Source organism: Trachemys scripta, chromosome 7 (assembly GCF_013100865.1).
Source record: "Trachemys scripta elegans isolate TJP31775 chromosome 7, CAS_Tse_1.0, whole genome shotgun sequence".
NCBI classification, from domain to species: Eukaryota; Metazoa; Chordata; order Testudines; family Emydidae; genus Trachemys; species Trachemys scripta.
The window spans coordinates 33,985,678-33,997,801 of record NC_048304.1 but is presented as its reverse complement, the minus strand read 5'-3'; the positions used below and the strand labels follow the sequence as shown (position 1 = coordinate 33,997,801).

Here is a 12,124-nt window from a genome sequence, read left to right as displayed (position 1 = left end):
CTACATCATAAAAAAATTAATTTATTATCTATGGATCAACAAACTAACATCTTACTATGGCACATTGGTACAGAGAATTATTTTTAATAATCATCATGGTGATTGAGTGGATACAAGATCCACTTTTAACAACAATCACCAATGGAACAAAGCATATTTCGAGCTTAGAAAAGCAAACTTTATAAGAATGGGCTCATAATGACAATGAACATAAATAAAGCTAAAAGGCAAGGTAGAAAGAATGTAGTGTCATTTCAGTAATCATTTACCCAACTGTTAAGTGCAGACAAGGACAGTGTATTTCTTTTCAAAACAGCTGAATACTAAGTTTTGGCAATCAACACATTATAGATAACAAGAAATATAAACTATATTTGTTCTCAACAAAGATCCACAACACAATTTTAGCTGAACCAAACCCACGTATTTTTGTGTCGGCCCTACTTTACCTGTGAATGTTGAAAAACGTCTTTTGCTATGGCATCCAAATCAGTGGTGTCCTGAATATTGCGGACGTAGTCAGCTACAGCCTTGATCACTACATCACAAGGTGGTAAAACTAACTGGTGTGCACGTACCTATGAAAACACATACTTGTTAACATCCAATAGGCTTAAGTAACTCCAAAAAAGCTCCAAAACATTTCAGCTTTGTAGCTGAGGACTAGTCTGACAGTCCATTATAAATATATAATACACAAATTCCATGCTATAGGGCAGATTCAGAGTGTGTGGATTTCTGGTATTTCAACTTTTCTGCAGACTTTTTCCCCCTTTGTGTTGTAAGGATAACCTTCCAAATTTGAAGTGATACAACAATACTTCTAGGGGAGGTATTAATTGTCCCATACAATTCCATTAAATATTACCTCTAAAACAATGACAGACATGTAAAATGTCAACAATTGCTAATGATTTTACTGCTTAACATTTTAGAACAAATGCCCAGCTACTGTGCTTTACGGATTATAGTTACAATCATTTGAAAGATCTCTCAAAGGAACGTGGTTTCAAGTCTTTAAAAAATGCTCATTTAATTTTGACAAGGTTTGGTACTCAATTTAGGAGTCTAAGAGGGACAAGTAAGAAAAAGCCTAGAGGAATAGGAAGATCTCCTTGGGTACAGGAACTGAAACCCAGAAAGAGAAAAAAAAATATCTAAGGGGTGTGCCTTTCTTGTTAAGACAACACTGAAATAAATCCATATTTTATTTAAAGCTGCTCGAAAATGTTTTAATATTTTGTAGGGTTTTTTAAATAAACTCGCAGAGTTTTTTCCCTGAAATCTTCAAAATGTTTAATCAAATCTGGAGAGAAGAAAAGTCCACAGAATTTGATACAATTCCCCACTGATTTCAAGTGGTCTTGCTGACTGCCTAAAATATGACCATTCACTTCTAATTTCTGAAGACTGAATATATATATATTCATTTTAATATTTTTGTTCACACTGTGTACACCACAGTGAGCCTCCAATGGTGGCTAGAATCATGTAATTGCTACTGTAATACAAATAATCCAAAAACCGCAATCACCAAAAGTTTAGACTTAGTACACAAATGACTGGATGGGATAAAGGACATTCAATATTCCTAAAGGCAAAGGGAATTTTATTTCTTAATTACAAGGAGTGAAAATTCATGTTACCAGTTCTTAAAAATACAGGTGTGAGACAAGATATAGCTATTAGTATGATGACTAATTCAGAATTCAATAAACAAGGTGAAACACTAAATAATAAATTGTGAGCCACCCATTTACCAACTGGTTGATGTGCCTAAGATTGTTTTGAAGAATTCTTCAAGCAATGCTAAGGCCTTGATCCTGTAAAGACTTTGCGCATGTGCTTGACTTCAGGAATGTGTGTAAGGTTCTGCAAATGTGGGGGGACCTAAGTGATTTATTAGCCCAGTATATTTCAGCAGTCAGTTTCTCTCCTAGAAACTACACATTTACCTTTAAAAAATAAACAAACAAAACAAAACCTATTTCTGACAGTAGACATATAGAAAATTTTAAAAGCGGCCAGACTCTCATAATCCTTAATATCAAGGGTCCTGTATTGCAATATACCTGGACTATACTCTTCACATGCAGCTTGGTTTCACAAACTGGATTCCAGGTGATGGTAAAGACAAAGGATTTTAAAGCAAGTTATGTTGTACATAAAAGTGAGTAAAGAGATGTGTTTGGCTATCTAAAGTTCTCTCTCTCAGGTGAGCGCACATGCAGTCTGAAGGGGAGCACAGGATCTAGTCCAAAAGGCGAGTATAGCTGAACCACTCGGCAATAGCAATCATAATATACTTCAGTGTAACATCTTTGTAGGGTGGAAATACCAAAGAAACCCACCATAGTAACATTTAACTTCAACAAGGGGAACACAAAAATGAAGCTAGTTAAACAAATTAAAAAGAACAGTCAAGAGTGACATGCCTGCGAGCTGCCAGGAAACTATTTAAAAACACCATAATAGGGGTGTATCCCCCAAACAAACAAAAAAACAGGAAGATGACCAAAAAAATATCACGGTGGCTAAACAGAAGAGTAATAGAGGTTATTAGAGGCAAAAAGGCATCCCTGACAAATTGGAAGTCAAATTCTACTGAGGAAAATAGAAAGAAGCATAAACTCTTGCAAGTCAATGTATAAATTATACACCTCTACCCCAATATAACACTGTCCTCTGGAGCCAAAAAAATCTCACCACGCTATAGGTGAAACCGTGTTATATCGAACTTGCTTTGATCCGCCAGAGTGCGCAGCCCCGCCCCCAGGAGCGCTGCTTTACCACGTTATATCCGAATTCGTGTTATATCGGGGTCGCGTTGTATCGGGGTAGAGGTGTATTTAAATTATAATTATTATAAATTATAAAATGTATAATTAGGCAGGCCAAAAAAAGAATTTCAAGAGCAACTAGCAAAAAAAAAAAAAAAAAAATTAAGTGTATCAGAAGCATGAAACCTACCAAACAGTAAGTGAGACAACTGGATGACTGAGGTGCTAAAGAAGCAATCAGGGAAGACAAGGCCATTGCAGAGAAGCGAAATGAATTTTTTGCATAGGTCTTCACTGTAGAGGATGTAAGGGAGATTCCCATGCCAGACCAATTCTTTTTAGACAAATCTGATGAATTGTCTCAGACTGAGGTATCAAGAGGTGGTGGTTTTGGAACAAATTGATAAATTAAACAGTAATAAATCACCAGGACCTGATGGTATTCACCCAGGAGCTCTGAAGGAATTCAAATATGAAACTGCAGAACTAACAACTATGGTATGTAACCTAGCAGTTAAATCAGACTTTGTACGAGATGACTGGAAGACCACTAATGTAATGCCAATTTTTTAAAAAGGCTCCAGAGGCGATCCTGGCAATTACAGGACTGTAAGAATAACTTCAGTAGCTGAAAAACTGGTTGAAACTAGAGTAAAGAACAGTATTATCACACACACAGATGAACATGATATGTTGGGGAAGAGTCAACACGGCATTTGTAAAGAGAAATCATGCCTCACAATTTATTACTATTCTTTAAGGGTGCCAACAAATACATGGACAAAGGTGATCCAATGGATATATGTACTATAACTTTCAGAAAGCCTTCGACAGGGTCCCTTATCAAAGGCTCTTAAGCAAAGTAAGAAGTTATGCGATAAAAGGGAAGGTCCTCTCATGGATCAGCAACTAGTTAAAAGATAGGAAACAAAGGGTAGGAATAAACTGTCTTTTTTCACAATGCAAAGTGATAAACAGCAGGGTCTACCAAGCATCTGTATAGGGCCCAGTGCTGTTCAACTTGTTCATAAATTGTCTGGAAAAGGCAGTTAACAGTGAGGTGATAAAGTTAGCAGACGAGATTAAATTATACAAAATAGTTAAGTTCAAAACTGACTGCAAAGAGTTACAAAGGGATTGCAGAAAACTTAGTGACTGGGCAACAAAATGGCGGATGAAATTCAGTGTTGATAAGTGCAAAATACTGCACATTGGAAAGCATAATCCCAACTATGCACACAAAATGATGGGGTCTAAATTAGCTGTTGCCACTCAAGAAAGATCTTGGAGCACTGTGGAGAGTTCTCTGAAAACATCTGCTCACTGTGCAGCAGCAGTCAAAAAAGCTAACAGAATATTAGGAACCATAAGGTAAAGGATAGACAATAAGACAGAAAATATAGTGCCACTATATAAATCCACAGTATGCCCACACCTTGAATACTGTGCGCAGTTATGATTGCCCTATCTCAAAAAAGATACAGACACTTCCCGGGTTATGCAAGACCCGACTTACGCAAATTTGCACTTACGGAAAAAGTTCCATAAGCCAGAAATAGGATTTTCAAGTTATGCAAAAATTTCCACAACGTACAGGAAACTACGTTTCCAACTTACCCAAAATTTGAGTTACGCAAGGCTTTCTGGAACGGAACGACTGCGTAACTCGGGGGAGGAGGGAGCGTCTGCATTAGAATTAGAACAAAGAAGGGCAACAAAAATCATTAGGAATATGGACAGCTTCCATATGAGGAGAGAATAAAAGGACTGGGACTGTTCATCTTAGAAAAGAGAAGATTATGGTGGGGAGAGAATATGACAGAAGTCTCTAAAATAATTAATAGCTTGGAGAAAGCAAATATGGAAGTGTTATTTACTCCTTCACACAACACACGAACCAGGGGTCACCCAATGAAATGAATATGCTGCAAGTTTAAAACAAACAGAAGGAAGTACTTCACACAACGCACAGTGTCAACCTGTGGAACTTGTTGCCAGGGATGTTGTGAAGGCCCAAAGTATAATAGAGTTTAAAAAAGAACTGGATAAGTTCACGGAGCATAGATCCATCAAAGGATATTAGCCAAGATGGTCAGGGACATGGCCCCATGCTCTAGATACCTCTAAACTTCTGGCTTCCAGAAGCTCGGACTGAATGACAGGGGTTGGATCATTCTGCAATTGCCCTGTTCATTCCCTCTAATGCATCTGGCACTGGCAACTGTTGCAAGACAGGATACTGGGCTAGATGGACCATTTTTCTGACCCAATATGGTTAGTCTTATGTTCTTATAATAAACTCTCACACATACGTATGGGAACCTGACATTGTTCAGAGATTCATAGACTTTAAGGCCAGAAGGGATGATCATGATCATCTAGTCTGACCTCCTGCACATTGCAGGCCACAGAATCTCACCCATCCACTCCTGTAAGAGAACCCTAACCGCTGGCTGAGTTACTGATGTCCTCAAATCACGGTTTAAAGACTTCAAGTTAGAGAGAATTCACCATTTACACTAGTTGCAACCTGCAAGTGACCCGCGCCCTGTGCTTCAGAGGAAGGCAAAAATCTCTCAGGGTCTCTGGCAAAATTCCTTCCCTATCCCAAATATGGCAATCAGTTAGACCCTGAGTATGTGGGCAAAACCCACATTGCTGAACCATACTAAACTAATAAATCACTTTGGCTCCAACTTTACAAGGATTTAGATGCTTAAAGTTAAAACCTGGAGAGAGAGGAAGGTGCTGTGAATTAACAATTGCCACTATCTCATTTGCAAACTGGTGCGGTTTCTTTCTACTCCATTTAGACAGCTCAATGCAAATACAACTGGCTGCTCTTCCTGCACATTTAGTTGTCCCAATGTATTCTGAAGAACATGGTTGGGCACTTGACCAAACAATTCAGAACTGGAGAATTTGTGATCTGTTTTTTAACTGTTTGAATGCCTCCCTATGTCTGTGATCCTAATGCCTGGGAATGTTATTTTCAACCATTCCTTTGAAAAAAACGTGCACGACTCCCATATTCTATGGCTTTTTGATTAGGTAAGGGATGTTTGCTCAATAGATGGTCCCTCTCTCTGAAGTTTGCGATTTGGGTCATAAGGACCATAGATTTGTCTCTGGCCCAAGCTGATGGAAGCTGTTCCTGGAACTTGCAAAATAGAGCAGGAGACTGCTCCAAGCCTTCTAATCAAAAGGAAAGACTCCCCCATTGACTTCAACAGGCATTGGATCAGGCCCTCAGGGCATACTGAAATCCAGTTCCATGAGAACTTTGGTTCCAAGAAGGTCTGAGAAGCCAAGAGTAGCTTCAGATTGTGCAGCAAAAGATCCTCTCTCTGAATGAAAAAAACAAAGAAGAGATGGTAACATCACCATCCCATGTGGCTCCTCTTCCACAATATCTAAGGGTAGCAATAATGTCAGAGTTCAGTGGAAACAGGGCAGAAAGCTTCTGTTGCTCTGTCATACCAAAGGAAAAGTTTCTGGGCTGTATTGGTCTGCTCATCTCCTTTGCGTCATTCAGATGTCACAAAATGAGAAAACTAGCAAAGCTTCCCAGCTGGTGAGTCCCCTGACATAGAGGAGCCACAAACAAGTGTAGAAATTGGATAGTTGGCTCCTACATCAACCCTCACAGGCATAAGGGCATGGGTTAAGTAGACTGCACTTTGGAAATTCTCTGGGGCAAGCCCTTGGGAACCTCTGTTCCCACACACACCTATACACATGTATGTGAGAGAACTTTAGGACAACCAACCTTTGGGGACCAGTGCAAGCTGGTAGAGTTTAGAGCAGCCATTACTCTGCTCTAAAATCTGCCAAGACCCTGGCCAGAAAATCAGGGAGTTATGATAAACTCTCTATTGGTCCCCCACCTTCACTGCACCTTGCAGAAACTCTGTGTAGCAGAGAATGAACTTTCATCTCTGGTTAGGGCTGGGTAATCACCCCTAATGTAGAGTTTCAGAGTAACAGCCGTGTTAGTCTGTATCAGCAAAAAGAAGAACAGGAGTACTTGTGGCACCTTAGAGACTAACAAATTTATTAGAGCATAAGCTTTCGTGGATGCATCCGAAGAAGTGGGCTGTAGTCCACGAAAGCTTATGCTCTAATAAATTTGTTAGTCTCTAAGGTGCCACAAGTACTCCTGTTCTTCCCTAATGTAGAGTGGAAGATCATCTTCTCCGGCAAAATTATTCTGCTTGGTTCTAGTCTCAGTCGGGGGGGGGAGGAATAGCTCAGTGGTTTGAGCATTGGCCTGCTAAACCCAGGGTTGTGAGTTCAATCCTTGAGGGGGCCACTTAGGGATCTGGGGCAAAAATCAGTTCTTGGTCCTGCTAGTGAAGGCAGGGGGCTGGATTCGATGACCTTTCAGGGTCCCTTCCAGCTCTATGAGATAGGTATATCTCCCTTCCCGCCCCTCCCAGCTCCATCTTCTATTGAGCCAAGTAAGATCAGTATTAAGGATTAAAATCCTTAAATAATAAATTCATGGTTGTCGCTCTTATGGCTTCTGAATAACCCTCCTGGACTAACCAAATGAAATTAGGAGGCAGTTACAACCAGCTAGTCAAATCATATTAATGCTTTCTAATTAAAAAACTATGGAAGTGAGTTTGACTCAAAACATCCCTACATAGATGTCTCCATTTCAGATTAAACGACAAGGTAACAATTACTAACACACCCATGTCAACATCTGTAGTACTAGGAGTCACTGAACAATAAGTACTACTAATCTTGAAAGGATTTGCCCCAGAATTTTGGGGGGAAAAAAAAACTTTTTTTTTTTTTTTAAGTACCAATACAGCAAAACTAATGCATATTCCCCAATCTGTATACTCAAACAAAAGGTTGGAAGTATCTGTAACTTGAATCCCCCTCTGTTCTGTGTATTTCATTCTAGTGTAAGCACAAACATGGTGAAGAGTGGTTAAATATTTGATATACACAAGGGTAAACTTGGAACACAAACTGTTCATGGAAATCTGATGCTGGAATCAGAATGGCACCTCTGCCGACAAAAAATGGATTCAGAAGCATTTGAAGTACATTGATGCCATCTACTGGATACCAGAGGAAAAGCAGTTCTGAACCCAAGAACTAAAAACTGACACCTGAAAAACAGATCTGGTAATAGAACCAACCAAAATGAAAATCTGTAACCCTTCTCCAACACTCACAACAAAAACCTGAGAAAAGATCTATTAATGATGTTCTCCAGCTGAGCCCAGTAGAGGCGGGTTGCTGTGATTGGAAAAAGCTACACAAGCTGCCAAGAGCTTTCCAAACATAGTCCACTCCAGACCCAAAAGCAGAACACAAAAAGCTGTGACCCAACCAGAGTTATTGTAGTCCTTTATGGCACCAACTGTACTGATGGCTAAATTGGACACTTTTTATTTTATGCTAATTACTTGAGTTCAGCACAGCTGCTGTCCTCGTTCTCATGAGAAATGAGGGATATGGAGGAGCGTGTTTTAAATTATTTAAATTATTGCTTAAACTGACATCCATTTTTCTGCAATGTTTCCTTACAAATCTATTAGGCTGAGTGAAAGCAAGTGATCCATCTTTAATTCTATATAACTTCCAGAACACAGTAATATTTAATAAACTTCAAGTAGCCAGGTTTGTGAAGAGAGAGGGCACAGAATGCAAGTACACAAGCATCCCGTTCAGACTCCGGAAATATCTAGTTCACAACAGTGGACATGCTCAGAAGCTTAATGCAAGAACCTCAGCTGTGTAGTCATTCTGATATGAGTAATTTGTTAACAAGTACTGAGAACTGCAGGACAGTTACTGTACCTCACAAACAGCTCACATGAGCATTTTAACTGTCAAAATGAGAGCCCTTTATAAATACATACTGCAAATTTAGAGACGCCTGCAGATATCTGGATTTTATTTTAACAACCATCCAGTCTATATATGGGGACAGGAAACAGTTACTCATACAGAGTGAATTTAATATTTCAACAGCTTTTAAGAAAGCAATTTGAGAACAAAAATTCAGATCTCTCTCAAAATTAAATATAAATAAAAGCTGTTTCCTGATCTTAGCAAAAAAGGTCAAGTTGCTTTGTTATGTACACCAAGAACCTTTTAAAACATCAATGTCATTTTCATTAGAATGTAAACTCTGAAATTTCATATTTTAAGATAAACTGTAAGACTTCTAAATACCAAGTTTATAATAAGTACATTTAAAGAATAGACTAGTCGAGAAGTTAGTAAACAGTAGAAGCAAAGAAAAATTAGGAAACGATCTCAGCAGCAAAAAAATTAAAAATTGTAAATACAAACTTATTTTTTATGATACTCTCAGAGTGTTTCAAAACAAAGTCATAAGCCTTGAAATCATAATTTACTGAATATTCATCAAGTGGTTTCTTCTCACCCAGATAAGGTTTCCTAAACAGGAGATATAGGGGACAGAGGTTTTAAATGGAAAATATTTGGGAAGGATCCTGGTTTTTTTTTCCCAATTGAAAACATAAAAGTTCACATAAGAACGGCCATACTGGCTCAGACCAAAGGTCCATCGAGCCCTGTGTCCTGTCTTCCAACAGTGGTCAATGCCAGGTGCCATAGCAGGAATGAAGAGAACAGGTAATCATCAAGTGACCCATCCCGTCACCAGCTTCTGGCAAAATCCCTGGCCATCCATGGACCTATTTTCCATTAATTTAACTACCGTATATACTCCTTCAGAAGCTGAATTTTTTTAGTAAAAAAGGGAAGCATCAGAGAAGGGGGTTGGCTTATGAACGGGTATAGAGAGGGAGAGGTGGGACACAGCCCCTCCCCCCAACAGAGGGGGCAAGGAGAGACAGCACAGCCAGCAGAGCCAGAAGGGAAGAGGCAGGGCCAGAGTCTCTCCACTTCTGACCACACTGCTCTCCCCACAGCCTCCAAAGCAGCTGCAGCTCCAGGGCTGGCAGGCAGCGGCCGCGCCGCCGGTCTGGCCTGCTGGAGCAGGCAGCAGCCACGAGTGGCCAGGCCAGAGAGATCCTCCCCTGGCCCGCCCCAGATAAGGTGGGAAGGGATGGGATGGGGAAAGCGTGGTGGTCCTGGGCTAGGGGTGGTCACAGGGGTTACTCCCCAGACCCCCACCTTCTCTGCCCCCTCCCCCCCCAAATTTCACCATCAGTTGCTGTCCTGGCCCGTCAGGGTAAACTGCTTGTGGGCCAGAACACTTTGTTTACTTAGATTTACCTCTGTGCCTGCAGATGCTCTAGGTAAACAAACCGTCTCGGCCCGCCAGCAGCTTATCCTGATGGCCCGGGAGCCAAAGTTTGCCGACCCCTGAGTTATAGGGTCGTCTTATGAATGGGTCATAAAAATTTTCCATTTTTACTTATCCATCTTGGGGGGCGGAGGGGGCCCGTCGGCTTATAAACGAACAGGCTTATGATGGAGTTATTTTTTGAACCCGGTTATAGTCTTGGCCTTCACAACATCCTCTGGCAAGGAGTTTCACCAGTTGACTGTGCGTTGTGTGAAAAAATACTTCCTTTTGTTTGTTTTAAACCTTCTGCCTATTAATTTAATTTGGTGACCCCAGTTCTTGTGTTATGAGAAGGAGTAAATAACACTTCCTTATTTACTTTCTCCACGTCAGTCATGATTTTCTATCCCCCCTTATCTCTTTTCCAAAGAAAAAACTCCCAGTCTTATTAATCTCTCCTCATCTCCTCTTCACATTCCAGATTTGAAGAGAAAAGGAAAGTGCTCTATTGGTACATTTTGGAAAGATTAAGAAGGGCAAGGAAACTAATTCTACATACACATTTTGTCAGAAATTGAGCCAGAATTCATCACCACAAGTCCTACAGCCGTAAGATAAAAATGCATTACATCAGCATAAGATACACTTTATCCAAAAATAGTACCACAGTATTTCCAATGTAACTACGGTACTCTGATAATACTGTGGAAGGTAGTGACATCACACCTGGAGACTTGTAGTTCAGAAGCAGAACTCTAATCCTGGAACAGGTTTAATTTTCATCCTCAATCTGAAATCCATAAAAGTCCACAAAGGAAAGTTTCAGCATTTACTCTGTTGCTGCTGCAGGAGACAGGTATTCAACTTAATTTTATTCTAAAACTGTTGGATGAAAGGAATTCAAACACTTCCCAGAACAATGGTACCAGAAAATAATAAAACCACAAGCTAAATCTGAATTTAATGTTAATGGGAATTATTTGTGGTAAATAATGGTATGAAACCAAATAAATGGTCAAAGAGTAGCTAATATCACATCATATATAAGTGATGGAACTACAGCAAAAATTCAGTGTCATGGGAAGTAAGTGCAGAGCAAATAATACTCCACAAAACATAAGGCCCAGGTACAAGATTCTATGATAAAGAGTAAGCTAATAAGCCATCTTTTGGAGGGGCTGAAAAACCGAAATCCTAACTACTTGTAGTAATTAATGATTCCATTGAACTTTTGTAAGGCTAGGGATGTTAATCTGTGCCTAGGCCTGAATTCATATTCTACCTATTTAAATCCTCATATCATTTCAACTGGATTCAGAAGTCTTCACCTCCTGAACTACTGATCAGTGTTCATGTGTTATGTTTCACTACAGCAATCCATTTGAATGGCAGGTGAGCAATGTATATCCACTTTACTTTAAGCCTAAAAATAAAAATTCTTTGCTTGAGTTTACAACCAAGTGGGTCCCAGAACATGTTCTAGGTACATGCTGAGCACCCACGAAGCACATGTATGCTACTACTACCTCATGTCTTCAGCACCACTCTCTAAAGGTACATCTATACTGCAGGAACTATACAAGCATGGTTAGAGCTAGGACAGCATAACCCTGTAGCGCAGATACAGCCCACACCAATTAAAGGGTTTTGTCCATCCACGTAGGAGCTCCACCACCCATAGTGACAGTATGTTGACGGAATTATTCTCCTGTGGACCTAGCTGCATCTACACTGGGGTTTAGGTCAGCATAGCTACATTGCTCAAGGACGTGGAGTTTTCACACCCATCACTGATGTAACTATGGGTTGTCTACACTACCATGCGGGGTCAATCTAAGATACGCAACTTCAGCTACATGAATAGCGTAGCTGAAGTCGACGTACTTAGATCTGCTTACCGCAGTGACTTCACTGCAGTAAGTCGACAGCTGACGCTCTCCCATTGACTCCGCTTGCGCTCCTTGTTCTGGTGGAGTACTGGAGTCGACGGGAGAGCACTCAGTGGTCGATTTATCGCATCTGGACGTGATAAGTCGACCCCCACTTGATCGATCGCTACCCGCCGATCCAGTGGGTAGTGTAGACAAGCCCTATATCA

At 40.2% G+C, this 12,124-nt stretch overlaps 1 protein-coding gene across 3 annotated transcripts in view; it reads right to left on the bottom strand.

Moving 5' to 3' along the window:
* Positions 1-12,124, bottom strand: part of FAM120A (family with sequence similarity 120A) — a 123,049-nt gene that overhangs the window by 84,421 nt on the left and 26,504 nt on the right. For all 3 annotated transcript variants that reach the window (XM_034776821.1, XM_034776819.1, XM_034776820.1), the window contains exon 4: positions 450-578. In XM_034776821.1, coding sequence (XP_034632712.1) covers positions 450-578 — 129 coding nt within the window. The remainder of the gene's footprint in view (positions 1-449; positions 579-12,124) is intronic.